The sequence below is a fragment of the Mytilus californianus genome, unplaced genomic scaffold, assembly GCF_021869535.1.
Source record: "Mytilus californianus isolate M0D057914Y unplaced genomic scaffold, xbMytCali1.0.p SCAF_8, whole genome shotgun sequence".
Classification (NCBI taxonomy): Eukaryota; Metazoa; Mollusca; class Bivalvia; order Mytilida; family Mytilidae; genus Mytilus; species Mytilus californianus.
The window spans coordinates 96232221-96252288 of record NW_026262734.1 but is presented as its reverse complement, the minus strand read 5'-3'; the positions used below and the strand labels follow the sequence as shown (position 1 = coordinate 96252288).

The 20068-nt window shown below is 31.4% G+C and overlaps 2 protein-coding genes across 3 annotated transcripts in view; both read right to left on the bottom strand.

Moving 5' to 3' along the window:
* The window catches only part of LOC127712726 (uncharacterized), a 202813-nt gene that overhangs the window by 11203 nt on the left and 171542 nt on the right, over window positions 1–20068 (bottom strand). The gene's annotated exons all lie outside the window — the stretch shown is intronic.
* Window positions 14496–19424, bottom strand: LOC127712734 (uncharacterized). Its single transcript, XM_052219343.1, has 2 exons — window positions 19385–19424; window positions 14496–16287 (listed from the first exon to the last, which is right to left on the bottom strand). Exon 2 carries the CDS (start codon window positions 15603–15605, stop codon window positions 14595–14597), a length of 1011 nt encoding a protein of 336 aa, XP_052075303.1. The 5' UTR covers window positions 15606–16287; window positions 19385–19424; the 3' UTR covers window positions 14496–14594.

Below are 20068 nucleotides of genomic sequence, written 5' to 3'. Positions count from 1 at the left end.
CTTCTGATAGATTTTGTTTACAAAAGAAATACATAGACAGACTCAAAATCAGATTCTAGAAAATAATTTTTGGTATAATTGATAAAAAGAAGAAGGGATAAACAGCGGTCTTTATTCATATCATAATGATAAGAAGAGAGGCAGAAAATACCAAAGGAATATTCAAAAGCCGAAGACTCCCATCGGCCAATATGGCAAAAAAGAAAAAACGACAAAAAGACAAAAAACAGTATCCAAACTCAACATAGAAAATATAAAACTGAACAACACTAAAAACCGGCAGTGATCTTAGGGGCTCCAGATTTGGCATCCGTCGTGTTACTCATTTACTTACACTTTCGGAGACAAGCAGATTCGAGGGTATCATCAGCTCAGTAGTCAGTACTTCGGTACTGACATGATTTATAACAAACTTTTCTAAAATTGTCCGTTTATAAATTTTGAAATTATAAAGAAACTAAGGTTTCAACTCCCTCAGGCAAAGTTGACCTTAGATGGATTTAGCTATTTGTTTTAGGTATCTTTGTCATATTGCTCTTTAACCGTTTCGGTACTTATACATCCCTCGGATTTCAAATGTTTGGCTTTGGGCGTTCCTAATGAAGGTAAATCCAGAAAAACGCTTCGGACGCATGCAATTATTAAACGTGTTGTTTTCAATTTTTTTTTGAGAGAAAGAAGACGGGATTGTTGTTACGACAATTTGAATTTTTCTGGCCTCATCTGTGAAACTGACATTCCATAACGGTTCTAACTATCGATTGACAGTTACAAGTACTTTATATTTCAAAATTTAGCTTTATAATTAACTTATTATCCTGTGAAAGAGATGAACTGAAACATAGCAGAATACATACTAGTACACAAAAGTGTCCTGCTATTAGACAATAAAGTCAAATTAAACAGTGTCAAATGCATGGCCAGCAATATACCAACAGAATCTTTAGACGAGTTGCTTTTAAAGAATATTTCCAACATAATAATATTTGAATGTTTCATTTGTTTGTGAAAAATGTCATTTTCAAATTTAAAACTGTTGTTCAAAATCTTGGTTCTTTTACAGCCTTTCAACCCAACCTTATTAAAACACATCACAGATATATGATTCACACGTGTCTGCTTTTGTTTATTGACAGGTCAACTGTGAAAAATGACTATACCAGTTACAATTAAAGCAGCGGTTGTCAGGTTGACAATCGCATTAAAATTGTCTTTTAAACTAGATTTCTTTTCAAAGAGTATATTCTTACAAATCTGTGTAAGTAGAAAAAAGTGCAATTTGGTTTTATATATATTTTTTAGATTTACAAATACAGTTGTGTATTATTGCATTTTAATTGCTATTAAATCATCTATATGTTTATATTAGTGTAAGCTTGATATTTTCCGCTTCAAACACTTTGAATTTCATAATTTGAAATAACAATACAATTTTCTTTTAATTTGCTTTTAAAATAAATTAAAAAAAGCCATATAATATGCAAAATACATGTATACAAACGAACTTGGAATCCTAAATTTTTACTCTCAATCTAACCATTTTATATAAAAAAAATGAGTATCAAGTTTTTGTTTAACTAGAATGTTTAATCGCAATGATACTTGAAATTCATATCAAATTTCAACTTCAAGCTCAAACTAGATATCATACTAGTACTCGAACTTGAATTGGATCATGATAGATGTAGAAGGAAAAACATTGAAGTATGTCCCTTTTCGTCCGTAATTTTAAGCGTTTGAGAAGGACACACCACTCTGAATAGACTATTTTCATATTACCGACTTTTGATTCCGGATTATATAATTTTTCAACAGGTTACCTTTTCTGTGGTTGTACATCCTGGTTCTCGGTCAAGTAAGAGCAACCAAAGTAAGTAAAATCAAACATATAATCGGTGTAATTTGAAGGGAAAGTTTACTGTTTTCCGATGATTTTGTTGTGTAAAGAAAATGTTAAACAATTAATTTTTCCCAAAAATTGTACCGATTGGAAGCTTGGTTTTACTTCTTTAGCTTGCTATTACTTGACTTGGTACCAGGATATGCTACCACAGAGAAGGTAACCAGTCAAAAAATTATATAATCCGGAGTGTTTAGTCGGTAATATGAAAAAGTCTATTACCTCTTATTTTCTGATGCGTCTTCAACAGAACCATAGATAAACCATGAAGTTGATTTGTCATGTGATCATATTTTTATTACATATTTTATGTTGTTTGGCGGGAAATTTCAAAAGTTATTTTCTGATTCCAAAATTCATAACAAACAGAAATGTTATTTAAATTGTTATCCTGATTTTGTTCTGTGATACATAAATATATTTAAAATTTTCCGTCTTGTTCTGCGTCGTCTACATGACACGTTATGTTATCTCATTCTATACAGATGTTTTATTATTTTGAATCCTCTAAAAGAAGCGTCCTGTCATTTCAAACACTTGTTTATTTTACTTATTATTTATTTTTTTGACAAAACACATCGAATGTACACTTAAGCATACATTACACGAGTATATAGTCAGAATAAAGAAGTCAATACCAAACATTTATATCTACGAAAACACACATTGTGTATGTAGTTGAAAGGATTAAATATATTTAATGTATTCACCTATCAATGGTATTTTATTTTAACAAAAAGAAACTGTTTTTTAATCATGTTAGTCATTCAGAGAGCTAGGAGTATCCCCGTAGATACCAATAAATGTAAACAAAATGTTGCGGTTTATGTCTATTTATATTCTATCTCATTAACGCATTTCGATCATCGTCCTCAATTTATGTAGACTGGATTGAAAACAAGTAAGCAATATTACAAGCTTTCTGATAATGTAAATAATTCAATTCTAACCAGAGGGAAAGGTTAATTTTACTGGAATTCTATTGATTATCTGACGGGTATTTCCATCCACCAGTTTTCAATTATTCCTATGTAACCTTAACTGAATGCATCAGACAAACAGGAATAAGAAGTATATTAATTAAGTATTACGTTCCAGGTGGAAACATGTAATTTAGTTGTTGTCGTTGGTCGCATGTTTTAGAGAAAACCACTATTGGTAAGTCAATGATATTTGCAGTTGTATTAGCATTTACATACTAAACATATTTCATTTCCATGCAGAATATTTTCACTTGCATCTCCAGTCATAGTTAAATGACGTCCACACATTTGCATGGTTTCAGTTCTAAACTTTGTAATTAGGTCAGTATTTTGGTAACCACTAATGGTTGGACAATGATATTTTATATTCAATAGTTTAGGTAGTAGCACATCTCGTTTAAATGGAAAATAAATCTACTAGTTAGGGAACGGTTGTCGCGTTCAAACGAGTTTAACCCCGTCACATTCTGTATGTGCCTGTCACAAGTCAGGAACCTTTAATATAGTGTTTGTCGTTTGTTGCTGTGTAACAAATTCGTTCATTATTTTGTACATAGATTAGCCCGTTAGTTTTTCTCGTTTGAATTGTTTGACATTTTCATTTCGGGGTTATATTTATTATAGTTCGCTGCGGTCTAAATGCTAAATAACTGTCAAACTTGTATGATGCCATTCAAAGAACATACATGCAGCCAAGACATTGTTCTTTGTCAAAAGTGTTATTTCACATTTTGTTGAAGAAAGTATTGAATAGCTTTCTATACGGAAAAGATGTTCCTTTTTATTGAAAGCTAAAGGTTTTTCTGTTAATTGTCACTTTGCCATTTGGTCGTTACGGAAATCATACCACATAATTCATTTGTGGCACATTGGATCATATCTGTATATGTTTTACACTTCCGACACAAACTTTTCCCCCATTTGATTCAAAGCAGATGAAGGGGACATACTTTTTTTTTGATTTATCAATTGATAGACATCGTCTCTTTTACAAAAGCATGCCAAAATGCTTTGTAACTTTGATTATCTGACGGGTATTTCCATCCATCAGTTTTCAATTATTCCTATGTAACCTTAACTGAATGCATCAGACAAACAGGAATAAGAAGTATATTAATTAAGTATTACGTTCCAGGTGGAAACATGTAATTTAGTTGTTGTCGTTGGTCGCATGTTTTAGAGAAAACCACTATTGGTAAGTCAATGATATTTGCAGTTGTATTAGCATTTACATACTAAACATATTTCATTTCCATGCAGAATATTTTCACTTGCATCTCCAGTCATAGTTAAATGACGTCCACACATTTGCATGGTTTCAGTTCTAAACTTTGTAATTAGGTCAGTATTTTGGTAACCACTAATGGTTGGACAATGATATTTTATATTCAATAGTTTAGGTAGTAGCACATCTTGTTTAAATGGAAAATAAATCTACTAGTTAGGGAACGGTTGTCGCGTTCAAACGAGTTTAACCCCGTCACATTCTGTATGTGCCTGTCACAAGTCAGGAACCTTTAATATAGTGTTTGTCGTTTGTTGCTGTGTAACAAATTCGTTCATTATTTTGTACATAGATTAGCTCGTTAGTTTTTCTCGTTTGAATTGTTTGACATTTTCATTTCGGGGTTATATTAATTATAGTTCGCTGCGGTCTAAATGCTAAATAACTGTCAAACTTGTATGATGCCATTCAAAGAACATACATGCAGCCAAGACATTGTTCTTTGTCAAAAGTGTTATTTCACATTTTGTTGAAGAAAGTATTGAATAGCTTTCTATATGGAAAAGATGTTCCTTTTTATTGAAAGCTAAAGGTTTTTCTGTTAATTGTCACTTTGCCATTTGGTCGTTACGGAAATCATACCATATAATTCATTTGTGGCACATTGGATCATATCTGTATATGTTTTACACTTCCGACACAAACTTTTCCCCCATTTGATTCAAAGCAGATGAAGGGGACATACTTTTTTTTTGATTTATTAATTGATAAACATCGTCTCTTTTACAAAAGCATGCCAAAATGCTTTGTAACTTTCATGAATTGATCATGAAATTTCAAAACGCTGCTATTCTTACGAGCGATAATGATTCCTTTTACCAGGAAACCTCTTGTTGGTAAGCACATCATTACCTCTGGTTGAATTGTTTCAGCGCATGGCTATCATATTGCTTGCTCATTAACTTAATAATACATGTACCCCTCTCCTTAACAATTTTTTCCTTTATTTGTAAGAGGCAAAGTAGCTATTATACCTATTTAAAAAAGGGGCGAAAAATACTAAAGGGACAGTCAAACTCATAGATCGAAAATAAACTGACAACGCCATGGCTAAAAAAGAAAAAGACAAACAAACTTTGATGTTCTTCTACTTAACAATTCAAAGTTCAATTACTATGTTGACAGCATCACTTCCATCTAACTTAAAATATACATAAATATAACTTTTGTCTGTCCCATATCTTGATTTACGTGAAGACATTGATAATGAAGGTCGTAGAAAGATGACCTGAATCATAACTGTTTTATTTTTATATATATTGTTGTGTTCCATTTGTTTTGTTGACTGTCGTTTTATATTGTGTTGATAATTTTTGACTTATGTTTCGTTTGCTTGTTTAAGATATCTTCATGTCTTTAACACGGGGAGTCTCTTCTTATATGAAGGTATATACATATGTTCCGGGTGAATGGGTGCCTTTTTTGATACGCCAAATATATGAATGGGTTATGATTTCGCTGTGAAACATATGTATAGGTAGGGATTTCAAAATTATTCAATATATGAATGGGGGGTGTTTTTTAAATTCCAGCTGCACAACTGTACCCAAAATCCCATGTTGAGACCCCCCCTCCCCCCCCCCCCCCCTCCGTGGTCTTTAATAAGGCAAGATATTTCAATACACTAAAATTTATTCATAAATTTAATATTATTTTGCACTAGTCAGTAGTATCAGTATAATGGATCTTAGATACTCTAAATTTGAAGGAGAATTATTTTGTTTAAAATCTCCTTCTGGAGAAAAAAATATGCTTCAATATACAGTAAAACCTGGGTAAACTGGACCCTGAATAAACCGGATTTCCGTCCATTCCGGTCAAAATTACCAATACTTTCCCTTTAAGTCCTTTGCAAAAATACCTTTCATAAACCGGACGCTGTGTATTCCGAATTCCGATCTTATTAAGAAACCCCAATACACCTAATTACATTATTAGTTACCTGCAATATGTATAAAATTGAATTAATAAAGCTTATTGTAACATTTTACCATAAGAGAAGAACGTACAACCTCGGACCATGAATTGGTTTGTTTGTATTCGTTGTTTCAACTTTAGATTAACATTATCGAAATTGTATGTTGAAGGAAGTACAATTATATGTGCTTGTTTATTTCTCCTTTTTTGTAAGGATATATCACATGCACTCGAAGTCACAAAAACTTCTCCAAACGTCTGTATGGTAGCGGTTAATTCCTGCAATTTGGTATCTGTCTGTTCTGAAGGATATATCGGTTTGGCTGATAGAATGAATATAACTTTCTTCTTTAAAAATATATTTATCTATTTGTTTCGTCGCAATGAATGCTTGCATGTTCGAGGCATATCGCTTTGTAGTTTCAAAGTTAACTTTGTATTCCAAAATATCTTTTCCTCTCTGCATCAGTGACGTCAGTTGTTGTCGAATTGAGCTACTTTCTTTTTCTTCCACCGCTTTAATTTGCTGTAGTGTATCATCATGAAGTTTATCAAGATGTTCATTAATATTTTGTTTCAAACTTGTTGAACTTCCAATTCAACAACCCTTCTCTTTTCTGCCAGTGATGTTAAGTTTTCCTCGCGATTTATACGTACTCTTTTGATATTTTCGGCAGTTTCCGACAAGGTGTTTTTGATTTCCTGGAAGGCAGTTGAAGATTTAACATTGTGGCTTACGTTCCTGATATTTGCTAAAGCGTAACAGGTGCTGTGATCCTCTACACATTTCCTACAGCAAAGACGCTCATGTTTTCTACAGAAAAGTTCGTATTTCTCGTTATGTCTGTTGCAAAAGTGAGGTTTTTGCAAAATATTTGCTGGTAGCTTTATATATTCCGTAATTGGAACCGTTTCGTGATTTCGTGAAGTCTTAGAGAAGCTGTGTTGTTCTTGACAATCTTCACAAAGTCCTTCGGAACATTCGGAACACCGTACTACGGATGGTTTGGTAACGTGATGTTGATCACAGACACCACATAAACTTACGTTACTGTCCGTTATTCTGAAATATTATATTGGGTAAAATATAAATTTGCACTAATATTGAATAATATACAATTACTGTCTTTTGATGAGGTAAATGTGTGGTTTTATTGAATTTTGAAAAAAAAAAAATATTCACTGAGGTCAACGGCCGAAGTGAATGTCACTAGTTTTTTTTAAAAGTCAATTCAACCACATATTTAACGTAACAAAAGATAGTTTTTGTCTAATTCCATATAACGAAAGAGAAAAATATGTATTAAATTACAGTTCTTTACTAAAAACAAATTGTACGTCAACATGGTCAAACATTATACCGTTATCATACACGTATAAGCGAGCGAAATTTTGCGCGGTGAATATACTTTTTCAGCAAGTGAATGTTTGTTTTTATTCAATATCAAATTCATATAGAAAACCCTAATAAATACATGCTTCTAGATTTTAGTTTGGTTCAACGAAATTTATACGATATATTTGGTTTACAGTTTGATTCAGAAGAAACACCGACATAGCTAGATAATACAATGAATTATCTAATTACTACCACAATTTGATATTAATAAGTATTGTAATTTTCATTGTTATTAATAAATTGTAATGTGAGTATTACAAATCTAATCTTGAATTAATTTTAATCCTATCTTATTTTTGGGAAATATTTTTACAAATTCAAATGTGACGTCACTTTGTGTGTTTTTATAGAATTTCAAATGTGACGTCACTTTGTGCGTTGAGGCTTTGGCTAACTCGGCTGTGTATTTTTATGTGTTGGATTAAGTTGTTTTATGTAATGTATCCGTTTTTATTCTGTAGTTAGTCCCCACTTCGGTTTTATCATGTATATCTATTATATAGTCATTTTATAAAATTTACTGTTTGCAAAATTATAAATTATTCTAAATAATAAGGATGTTCTTTCCCAGGCAGAAAACCCTGGCCGTGTTAGGCGCAACATTTTGGAAGTTTTGGTCCTCGGTGCTCTTGAGCTTTGTACTTGTTTTGGCGTTCAAACTTTTTTCATCTGAGCGTCACTGGTTGGTCTTGTGTGGACGAGACGCACGTCTGGCGTATTGAATTTTAAGCCAAGTACCTTTTGTTAGCTATTATTCGTGTGTTTCTTTGTCCTATATGTTCTCCCATTTATTTGTATAGTGGTCCTGTCATGTGTTGTTGTCGTTTTGGTGTTGTGTTTGACGTTGCCATAAAAGCGGGAGGTTTGGCATGCCAGTAAACCAGGTTCAACTCACCATTTTTTTCTTAAAATGTCCTGTACCAAGTCAGGAAAATGGCCATTGTTATATTATAGTTCGTTTCTGTGTGTGTTACATTTTAATGTTGTGTTTTTGTTGTGTCGTTGTTCTCTTATATTTGATGCGTTTCCCTCAGTTTTAGTTTGTAACCCGGATTTGTTTTTATCTCTATCGATTAATGAGTTTCGAACAGCTGCATACTACTGTTGCCTTTCTTTATCTATTAATACGGAATAATTGAATATATCATTATGAATTTTTTTTCAATTTAATGTTTATGGCAATCTGAATTTTGGAGTATTCGGATGAATCTTTACCTACGTTTGTTTAATTGTTAACACGAAATGCTTGTTTTATTAAGTCTAAATCTGGGATATTATTCATGTATATTTTTGTGGAATTTCTGATAGAAATATGATTTTATATACATTAAAGAACATTTTAGCACATCCGCAAAGGTAGAAAAAAGTGGACGAATTATGCAATATTTAATTTTAATCGACTCAAATTTATTTTCACTAGAATTCAAACTCAAACAAAATCTAATCTAAACTCAAATTCAAATCAGACTTTGTAGTATAACTTGATGGTTAAACTATTCGGAAAGTCAGTAGATTGAAGTATAACTTGATGGTTAAACTATTCGGAAAATCAGTAGATTGAAGAACGAAATTGAGATATTTTCCTCTCACAATGTCGACATAAACGTTAAAAAAGGGCAAAGGGCAACTATTAAATGACTTTATATGGTATAATCGAATTGTGAAACAGGTAACTGCAAAGCAATTTGTACACGTTAAATCGGAAAAAAGAATGTTTTCGGTCAGAAATATAATTACTAATAACGAATAGAGAGACATAGAAAAAATGTGCTTCAAGATGTAATGTAAAGTCTACAGAATAAATCATAACATACCTCAAATTTTCTAATGGGCTTTCAACAAAACCACAGATAAACAAGTACAGTATTGTGTCGTGTGATAATATTTACATTACATATCTAATGTAATGTGGCGGGATTTTTCAAACTTATTTTGATAAGTCACAGAAAACAAGAATAAAAGTTAAACTTTGTTGTACATGCATAATTTCAAATTTGTATGTTTGCTGATTTTGTTCGTCGCTCGGCTTATCCTTTTTGGGCGTAACAAATTATATTATTTTATCCTATTAATCTTTTTGTTATCACTTTGAATCCTTTCAGGAAAGTGTCTTGTAAATCCAAACACTTGTGTATTTTGCTTATTTATTGTTTTTACAAAACACATTGAATGTTCATGTTATGACACACCATCTGAGTATAAAATCTGAACAAAGAGACCAATACCAGTCATACATATCGAAACAAAAACACATTGAATGTTCATGTCATGACACATCACCTGAATATCAAATCTGAAGAAAGAGACCAATACCAATCATACATATCGAAACAAAACATATTATTAGTTTTCAGACACATGTAAAAATAATTGTTGTATTTTGTGTAGATTAACTTGTATCACAGTAACAAATTTCAATTACCGCATTTTATTTATATAAGCCTCAAGTGAAAAATAAGGATGCAAAATGACAAACTTTGGATTCTTGTTTGAGGAACTACTAATGGTAAGTCGGTGATTTTTGCAGTTGTTTTATCACTGGCATATTTAAGTCCTATAGAGAATATGTTTACCGGCCTATACAGTAATAGTTTCATGATGTTCCAATGGTTTTTGTATTGGTTAAATTCTACACGTAGTATTTATTATAAATAAGCATTTTGGAAATCGCTAATGGTTAGACAGTGATATTAAATAATCTGTAGCTAGTTTTATCAGTAATACATCTCGTTTAAGTTAAGATTAAATGTATTACTTTAGTTAAAGTTAATTTGCGTTCTACATATTAAATTATTGTTATATTTGCAAAATACAATCAAAGTACAAAGAACAGGTAAGACATTGAACTCTGTCAATAGTTTAACTTCGTGTTTTGATAAAACGAAACATTGACTAGCTTTCTATACTGAAAGGGTTTTCCTTATTAGTGAAAGCTTTAAGGTTTTGTGTAAATTTTCATTTTGTTCCTGGTTCTGAAAGGAAAGTTGAATCTCAGACAATCTGATATTCACATTAGCGTTTAAACTTTCATTTGCTAGGAAACCTCTTGTTCGAACGCATAACAATATCTCTGGCTGAATTGTTTCATCGCATATTTTTAATTGTGCTTGAGAATGACCTGAAGGAAATAAAAGAAAATGCGTTTCATCGCATTACTATCATTATTTCTTGAGCATTAACTGAATGAGATATAAATTGATATGTCTGTTTTATAGTAAAACCCCCATACGAACATACGAAAGTTTTATTCTGATTCGGTTCAAATATAACAATACAAACATAAGCTCTTAAGAGCTTTTAACCGAATATAGAATAACATAAACAAAACATTAAAACACACAACATGCAGACAAGATATATAACAGCACAGGCGTATTGAAATACATGCAAAGCACTACTAAAATACATATCTAAACAAGCCAAAGCTGAAGCACAACTAAAATTTAAGCAAAACTAAAATCAAGCACAAATAAAAATATAGCACACATGCACGCATTTAAGGCATAATAGCATGTTAGAGCAACTTCTTAAATATGAAAAAGCTTATTTTATGAAGAACAACAACATTTTGAACCATTTCAAGACTGTATAAGTCTTTTAAATTGAGAAAAACTGTTTTCAGTCCTGAAATGGTCAGGTAGGCTTTTTCACAGAGTAGCAGTTGCAAATTTTAAACTTTTCTTACCAAACTGTGTAGTTTGTACATGTGGTATATCCAGTATATTACTATATCTGAAAGAATATTTACAATCTTTTACATTTAATAAATCATGTCAACAGACAGGTGCTAATTTATTGACTATATTAAAAATTCAATAGCCATTGATCTTTGTCTTTTAATATGCAGTGTTGGCATCTTAGCCTTTTCAAGCAACTGTTGAAATGAGCTTGAATGGTCTTTGTACTCAAACCCTAGTGCTCTTTCTTGCACTTTTTCTATTTTTTTTTAATTTGTCTCGGTACAAAAATGCCATGCCAAAGGGCAGAAATTGAAATTTGACAAAATAAATGTATGGAAAATAGTAAGCTTACTTAGCTTGTTCAAATAAGCTTCCAAACGTTTCAAAATATTTACTTGCTGAGATGCCTTCCTGCATATTTTACCAATATGAATATCAAAATTTAGCTGATAATCTATGTCATTGCCAATTAATTTGACAGTTGCCTCACACGGAAGATCAGCATTTTGGATACGTATAGATGGATTTTTGTTATATGTCTTTTTCCCAACTGTTAAGACCTGAAATTTTTCGGGGTTTGCCTGCATTTTATTTATTTTGAACCACTCAATAAGTTTGAGTGATTCAGATTCCAAAGTAGAAATCAAAACATCATAATCAGGACTACAGTAAGATAAAGTATTGTCGTCTGCATAATTATACAGAGTTCCATTTTTATAAATAAGAATATATCATTGATAAAAACATTGAATAGTAGGGAGCCCAGGATAGAACCATGGGTAGAACCCCAATTATGAATTTCAGCCCAACTGCTAAGAATACTATTTATTTTAATTTGTTGTTTCATTTTTGTCAAGTAAGATTTAAGAAGTGAAATAAAATGAACAGAGACACCATATGCTGATAATTTATCAAGCAGAATTGCATGTGGTAGGCAATCAAAAGCCTTTGAAAGGTCCAATAAACAGCAGCTATATACTGGTTTTATATTATGTTGCACGCCAATCTTCTTGCAGTCGTAACAGTGTGGTCTGACACCCATGGCCACGTCTAAAAGCACACAGATTAGGATGAAGAATAATTTAAAAAAAATCACAAAGTTGAATTTCAAAAACCTTTTCATAAATTTTAGAAAAAATGGAAGAACGCTGACAGGCCTAAAATTGGCTTTGTCAAGTTGGTTGGTTTTCTTGTGCAGTGGTGTTACTTGAGTAAGGAATATCGTTTACTATGAAAAGGTTCATATATGAAATGACCTGTATTTCAGAAAAAAAGATTTAACAAACTTGTGAACCAACTGTCCTCCTCTCCTTCCCGACTTTTTCTCTTAGTCTAACGATCAGACTCCAAATAGTAGCTTGTCAGAAAGAAAGTAAAGCAGCTGGTATTATCTTTCAACTTTACGTTCCACCATATAAATGAGGTAATGTCTATTAATATTTCAAAGTGCGATGACTATGTTCAGAGCATCTATTCTCTCGAACTTGAAATACACTTGAATATACTGTCTGTCTGTCTCATATCTCGATTAACACTAAGGTATTGATAATGAAGTTCAGAGAATAAAAAACAATCCGAAACTCCTGCATCACCACTGTTTATTTGTTTTTAGAAAGTTTTTTTACTTTTTAAATCAGTAATCTCTTGTTTTTTTTACCATATTAACTAGAATATATTAACCCTTTCTAGTGCAGGGCACCTGGCAGAGGGCACTCTGTATTTATTTTACATATCCCATTTGCCAAGGCAAATTCAAATGGGTGAAAAAAGCCCCAATTCTATAGTATAGGTTGCTGTCTTGTAATTGACTTCTCCATAGGCTTACATGCAAATCAGCTGATCTTTGAAAATAAAAAAAAAATAAAAGATTCTACATAGATATTTTTTTCATGTTTATATCATGTATGTACTAATGTGAAATTGTGATTTAATCGAAAAAAGTGTGTGAAGCCACGAAGAATAAAAAGGTACGTAACCCTGAAATTCAAAACAATTTTTTTCTACTTTCTGTTTGCTGTTTTAACTAGGCCTCACCACTTCCAGTAAACATGATATCCTTGCACTTTCCGGGATTGATATCTCAAAAAAGATGCAATTTTTTTTTTTAAACCAAAAATATGTTTTAATTCAGCATAAACGTTTAATCAAACAGAAAAATTGAGTCCAGAAAAAAAATTCAGACAAAATGGACTATTTTATTTCCCTCCATATTTTGACATGCACCGGAAACTGGAGTTGTAATACAAGACTGGTACCTATATATATTAAAAATAAAAAATTGCATCTGATTGCAATAAGTTACTGTATACTTCACACTTTGAAATTTACATTTACAGATAATTTTATCCTTTTAACATGTTTAAGATTACAATTATAACAATATTTAACATTCATTTATGGTCTTCGTTTGATTTAATAAAAGCTGTTTTCATCAGTTTTTTTCTAAATTGTGTTGATAATCTTGGATTTATCTTTTTTTTCACCTATTCGATATATGTTCATGTCTTTCATAACAGGGATTGTGTTTCTTATCATGATTTCCTTTTAAGAGTGTGGATGCTCACAATGAAGCTATTTAAGTTCCGGATGATGAAGATGAAATCATCCATTCGTAAATTTTACGAAAACCTTCATCATTTGGTTGCCCGTCATGGAATATCTGTCTCACTGATGATGACGGTTAAATATTGATTGTTGTACCCACAATCCCACCCCTTTATCCCCAAATTTGACCACCCGAATTAGATTTTGACCTGGTTTTTAACTAACATCAGCACCACGATAGGTACCACATGTGGAGTAGGATCTGCTTACTTTTATCAGTATCGGAGATCACCCCCGGTTTTTGGTGTGATCCGTGTTGTAATTTCAGTATTGTTGTTTATTTGTTGTCTTTTTTTTTTTTCCTCTTTATTCATTTCGTTGTCAGTTTATTTTCTACTTTTGCTTTTATAAGATATACACTGCAAATTAATTATAAATTTGATATAATTTTGTACTGGTATTTGCAATTTTCACTCAATATCAATATCATATTTAAAATGTTTAAGTATTGGAGTAACAAAAACTATGTTTCAATATTTTAAAAAGCTTTCGGACGCTTTGTTGGCGTTCTGTCTCGAATATGTTTAAGTCATTATACAAATTTTTTACCACCGCTTGTAACAATTTTTAACAGAGGAAAAGAGGCAAACTACAAGGGAATATTCAAACTCATAAGTTGAAAACAAACTGACAATGATTTAATGATGACAATATGGCCAAGTTAAATTTTCTTTGTGTGTACTTTAAATACATAATTAACTTTATAAATTTTAATAAGATGTAAAGAGGCCTTAAACTACATATACTTTATTAATTGACAGAGAATCCGTAAGCATAAATACGTGGCGTGCAATATTAATAAGATGGTATTAAATAAAGTTTATTGTCATACAAAATCATACACGAAAGCGTTTCTATCATTATTATTAGCAACTAAAAGTTTATTGTTTGATCGGTCGTACTCTACAGCTGCCGGACAGTTCAGTCCATCTTTTGTCGATAAAAGTTTTCTATGACGTTGACCATCGACGGTGATAACGACCACATTGTGAGTCCATACTCCCGCTACATATACGTTCCCATCATTCTCGACAGATATACCGAATGGGTGGTTCAGGACACTGCTTTCACTGAATGTCCACAGGGTGTTACCATGGAAATCACAACATGTGACATTGTGATTGTTTTCGTTTGTGTAGAACAGGTTTTCACCGTGAGTAGCTATGTTAGCCATACTTGACATTTTACTAGAGGTGATACTGGTTATAGATGCATTACTGAGACTGATCATCTTGAGTCCCTGATCTCCTGCACAATAAATCAACTTTCCATCTTTGAATGTTACTCCGTAATTGGCCGAATTGACGTTAAAAGCTTTTTTCACTTTTCTGTTTAGAACATCGATTATGTTGATCTGCTTTGAATATACTGTTCCACCTGATGTAACAGCTACCGAATTATCTCCTATATATACAACGTCCCAAATCGGCCCAATATTGTTAAGATTGATATCAGCCGAACCGTCTGGTTTTAAAACGCTTACATGGTTTCCATTACAACTTGCAAATACTAATCTACCATCAGGAAGGAAAGTACATCTTCGGACAGCCTCCAGGTTTGTTTTTATTGTTTGTTTTAACTTTAGACTAATATCATCGAAATGTTTTGTTGAAGGAGGTACAATTATCTGAGCTTGTTTATTTCTCCCTTGCTGGATGAGTATATTACAAGCACTATAACTCATAACAACTTCTCCAAGCGTCTTGATTGTAATTGTTAATTCCTGCAACGTTGTATCTTTCTGAAATAAAATATCGATGTGATGCATTTGTTCGCTTTTGCTGATCGATTGGATATAACTCTCTTCTTTAAAAATATCCTTTTCTATTTGCTTCATCGCAATGAATGATTGAAGATCTGAGGCATATCGCTTTGTGTTTTCGATATTAACTTTGTATTAGAAAATCTCCTTTTCTCTCTGCATTAATGACGTCAATAGTTGTCGAATTTTGCTACTTTCGTTTTCTTCTGTCGTTTCGATTTCATTCAATAACTTATCTTGCAGTAAATCAAGATGGTCAATAATTTTGTTTCGAAATTGTTGAATTTCCAATTTAACAATCTTTCTCCTCTCTGCAAGTGATGCCAAATTTTCCTCGCGATTTTTACGGACTCTTTTGAAATTCTCAGCAGTTTCTGACAACGCGTGTTCCATTTCCTGGAACGGAGTTAAAGATTTAACATTCTGGATCACGTTCCTGATATCAGTTAAATCTTTACAGCCGTTGTGATCCTCTATACATTGCCTATAGCATGGACAGTCGTGTTTTCTACAGAAAAGTTCGAATTTTTCGTTATGTTTGTTGCAAAATTGCGCTATTTGCAAAATATTTGCTGGTAGTTTAAGATATTCGGTAATTGAGACCGTTTCATGACTTCTTGAACTCTTAGAAAAGCTGTGATGCTCTTGACAATCTTCACAAAGTCCTTCGTCACATTCTGAACACCAGACTACTGATGGTTTGGTCACATGACGATGATCACAGACACCACATACATTCGAGTTACTGGCCATTATTCTGAAATATAAAATTAGATAAATATAATCAATATAGGAAAACTATTGAAAAAAAATATTGTTGTTGCAATTTTTCCTTTCAATTTAATAATTTAATTGTCATTTCAGTCTGTTTTTGGGAGTTCTATCAAAATGATTACCTTTGTCTGTTTAATTGTTTAAGAGAAATGTTTGTTTCATTAGATTGTATCTGGCAAAGTAAAATAATACCCGTCTATATCTTTGTTGAATTTGGAAAGAACTAATTCCTGTCGATACTAACAAACAAACATATTTGAAGTGAAAACTGTTGTTCATCAAAGGTACCAACGGGTTCGATCCACTTTTTGATTACTCTTCATAATTTGCACTATTACTAAGCTTTATGTAGACTTTATGTCACACACATATTCGTTGATAAAGGAATAAAGACAGAAAACCGCTTAACAAACAGTTAATTTCATATTCCGACACTGAGTCAATACCACTGCTTGTCACTCTCGTAAGTCAAATTGACCTTTAATGGACTAGGCTACTCTTGTATGTCCATTTTAGTCATATAGCTTCTAACGTGTAGAAGTTCATTTACACCCTTAGCTTTCATTTTTTAATTATTTATTATAATATGTATGTTCTCAGCAACGTTCAGTAGTTTAATTTCGTCATAAGAATCCGTTCTAGAACATATACATTTAGATAGAAAAAGGCCGGCCTGTTTTGATATTTGCAAGCTAAAGTCCATTAACAGCTAATTATGATGCAAACAGAATAACAAGATAAAAATTAAGTAAAAACTTAACCTAAAGACATACAGACCGACGGATTCGTATGTGCACTAGAGCATTGGTTTATTGTCTTTGAGTGTGAGAAGAACAACGCTGTATATCTAAATATTTGCGGTTTGACTTTTTGATTGCTGTATTAGATTTCACATTCGAATTCGTTTACTATTTTAGAATCGAATTTTCAAATTAACAATAAATGAGTATTTCCATTTTGGTAAAAAAAATTTATAACACTTTGTTTTAACAAAGTAACATTTACGTACGGCACCAAATGCTTGTAATATGAACTATTACAAGTATATCAACCGTTGTTCTATTTACATATTCCAAAAGAAATAATATTTGATCGAAATTAGAGAATATTATGCCATTCGTACAGATAGAAAGCAGTGGAAGATTTATGCAATATTTTGTTATAGTCCGTTTGACTTCTATAAATCTTCAGAAAATAATTCTTAAAAATTCATTTTTGCAAATTAACATTTTTTTTCTTGATGTATGTTAATGTATGATATATACGAACTCTGACTATGAATATCATAATTTTGGGCCAATAATCAAAAAAGTTACCCATGAGGTCTCTATGTTACTTCTATTTTTTTTCTATATAAAATACTTGATGGAGTAAGTATGAATAGTGTAACAGCCTTCCATTCAAAACAAAAACATTAGACATGTGTTTTAAACCTGTTTCATTGTACCATGTGACTTAACTCATTTAAATATCAAAGGACATTATACATGTCATGAAAAATGACCATCATCTAAGTTTTGTTATAATTGGTTTTATATGATTTTATAAATGAACTTCCATGTATCTACAAAGATGTTATTTGTGGGAAAAAATATTGTAATCAGATGTTTTATTTTGATTTTATTCCTTACCAAATCTTAATTTTTGTTACCTTAATTTGATTATATATTTATATATATCTTATAAAAGAATATATTAAGCAAGCTTTTCATGCTTAAAGCATGATGACAGTATTAACAAAATGGAGAGCCTCTAAAAAGTTTCACCAATAAGTATTTACAGAATACATTTAATATTTACTTTTTTCTTAAAAAAACACAGCTTATGACTTTCAAAATATGAAAATAAAATTAGATAAAATATAACCATAAAGACCATTACTGATGAAAAGGGGAACTTTTTAATAAAATTTCTAAAGTGAATTTTGCATAAAACTACTATGTAGTTTTTAAAAACGTTATACTAGTAATGTCCAGTGGAAAATATTACTAAGGTTACTCATAGAAATTGAACAATGAAAAATACAAAATAATGTATACAATAAGTTCAGTAATCACATGACATAAAACTTAAATGAAGTCCAAGTTTGTTTGCTGGTCAGCGTTATTTAAATGAGGAAAGTCACATGGTATAATGAAACAGGTTTAAAGCACATGTCTTATGTTTTTGTTTTGAATGTAAAGCTGTTACACTATTCATACTTACTCCATCAAGTATTTTATATGAAAAAAATAGAAGTAATATAGAGACCTTATGGGTAACTTTTTTGATTATTGGCCTAAAATTATGATATTCATAGTCAGAGTTCGTATATATCATACATTAACATACATCAAGAAAAAAAAATTTTATTTGTAAAAATGAATTTTTAAGAACTATTTTCTGAAGATTTATAGAAGTCAAACGGACTATACATTTGACCCATTTTTATTTCAGCTAAAATTGGAACCTAGATATTGAAATCAAACATTGTGTCAAAATCAAATCTGAAGTTGAAGTTTAACTCAATTACTAGACTTATTTGTAAAAACAACTTAAAAGAACTAAATGGCAGCACGAAAAAAATATATATAAATATATGTATATACAAGTCTAAATTGAAAACAACGTTCAAACCTATGATTGCGTTGGATAAAAACCGCAATTTTTATACGTGTGCATGTAACACAAATTTCTTGGTAGAGGGGTCTAAATACAGCACAAAAACATTTTCCAAAAGACCAAAATAGTGAAAAAGTATATTTTAACAAAACGCATTTGACTAACAGGTCGAACAACGGATGTTTTTAAACCCTGCTGACTGCCATTGGCGATTCCCAAATATATATATATATGTACTAGTCTATTCCTTTCATATTGTTAATGTAAACTTTAAAGAAGGTCAAATGGAAACAATTATTGAAATAAATAGATATGGTTAGATAAAATTGGTAAACAAGTAATGGCGAAGCAGTTATAAGCGTTTAACGTAGACAACGTATGTTTTTGGTTAAACATTAGTATTTATAACGAATAAAGTTCAAAGAAAAACTATGTGCTCAAGGTTCTATAGAACAGATGAGAGTTAAATCATTAAATACCTCTAATTTTCTGATGCGTGCATGTTCATCAAAACCAAAAGTTAACCCGGAAGGTAATTTGTCATGTGATCATATTTACATGTCATATCTGATGTCGATTGGCGGTAATTTCAAATTTACTTGCCGATTAACAAAAATCAAATTTTAATAAATTTTTATCCTAACATGTTTTGCTGTACATATATATATATATAAATATATACAAGTCTAAATTGAAAACAACGTTCAAACCTATAATTGCGTTGGATAAAAACCGCAATTTTTATACGTGTGCATGTAGAACAAATTTCGTTATAGAAGGGTCTAAATACAGCACAAACAGCATTTTCCAAAAGACCAAAAGAGGGAAAAAATATATTTTAACAAAACGCATTTCACTAGCAGGTCGAGCAACTAATGTTCTTAAACCCTGCTGACTGCCATTGACGATTGCCAAATAAATTGATCACAAGGTGTAACAAAATGGATCTCTATATTAATTTAATACCAAGTAGAATACAATACATTTGCAGCAAAGATGGTAAACCACAACATGAGGTGCTAATTTTTTTTACAAAATATCCGGATTTCGACAATTAATGTCTCTTCAGTGATGTTAGGAATCGAAAAGTATTTGGAAGGCTATTTAATTTACCTCAATTTAGGATGAACGGATTATATAAACCGGAGGGAAAATATAATACA

Excerpts from the sequence above, each read along its gene's own strand:
- LOC127712734 (XM_052219343.1), bottom strand. The coding sequence starts at position 15,605 with ATGAAGCAAATAGAAAAGGATATTTTTAAAGAAGAGAGTTATATCCAA.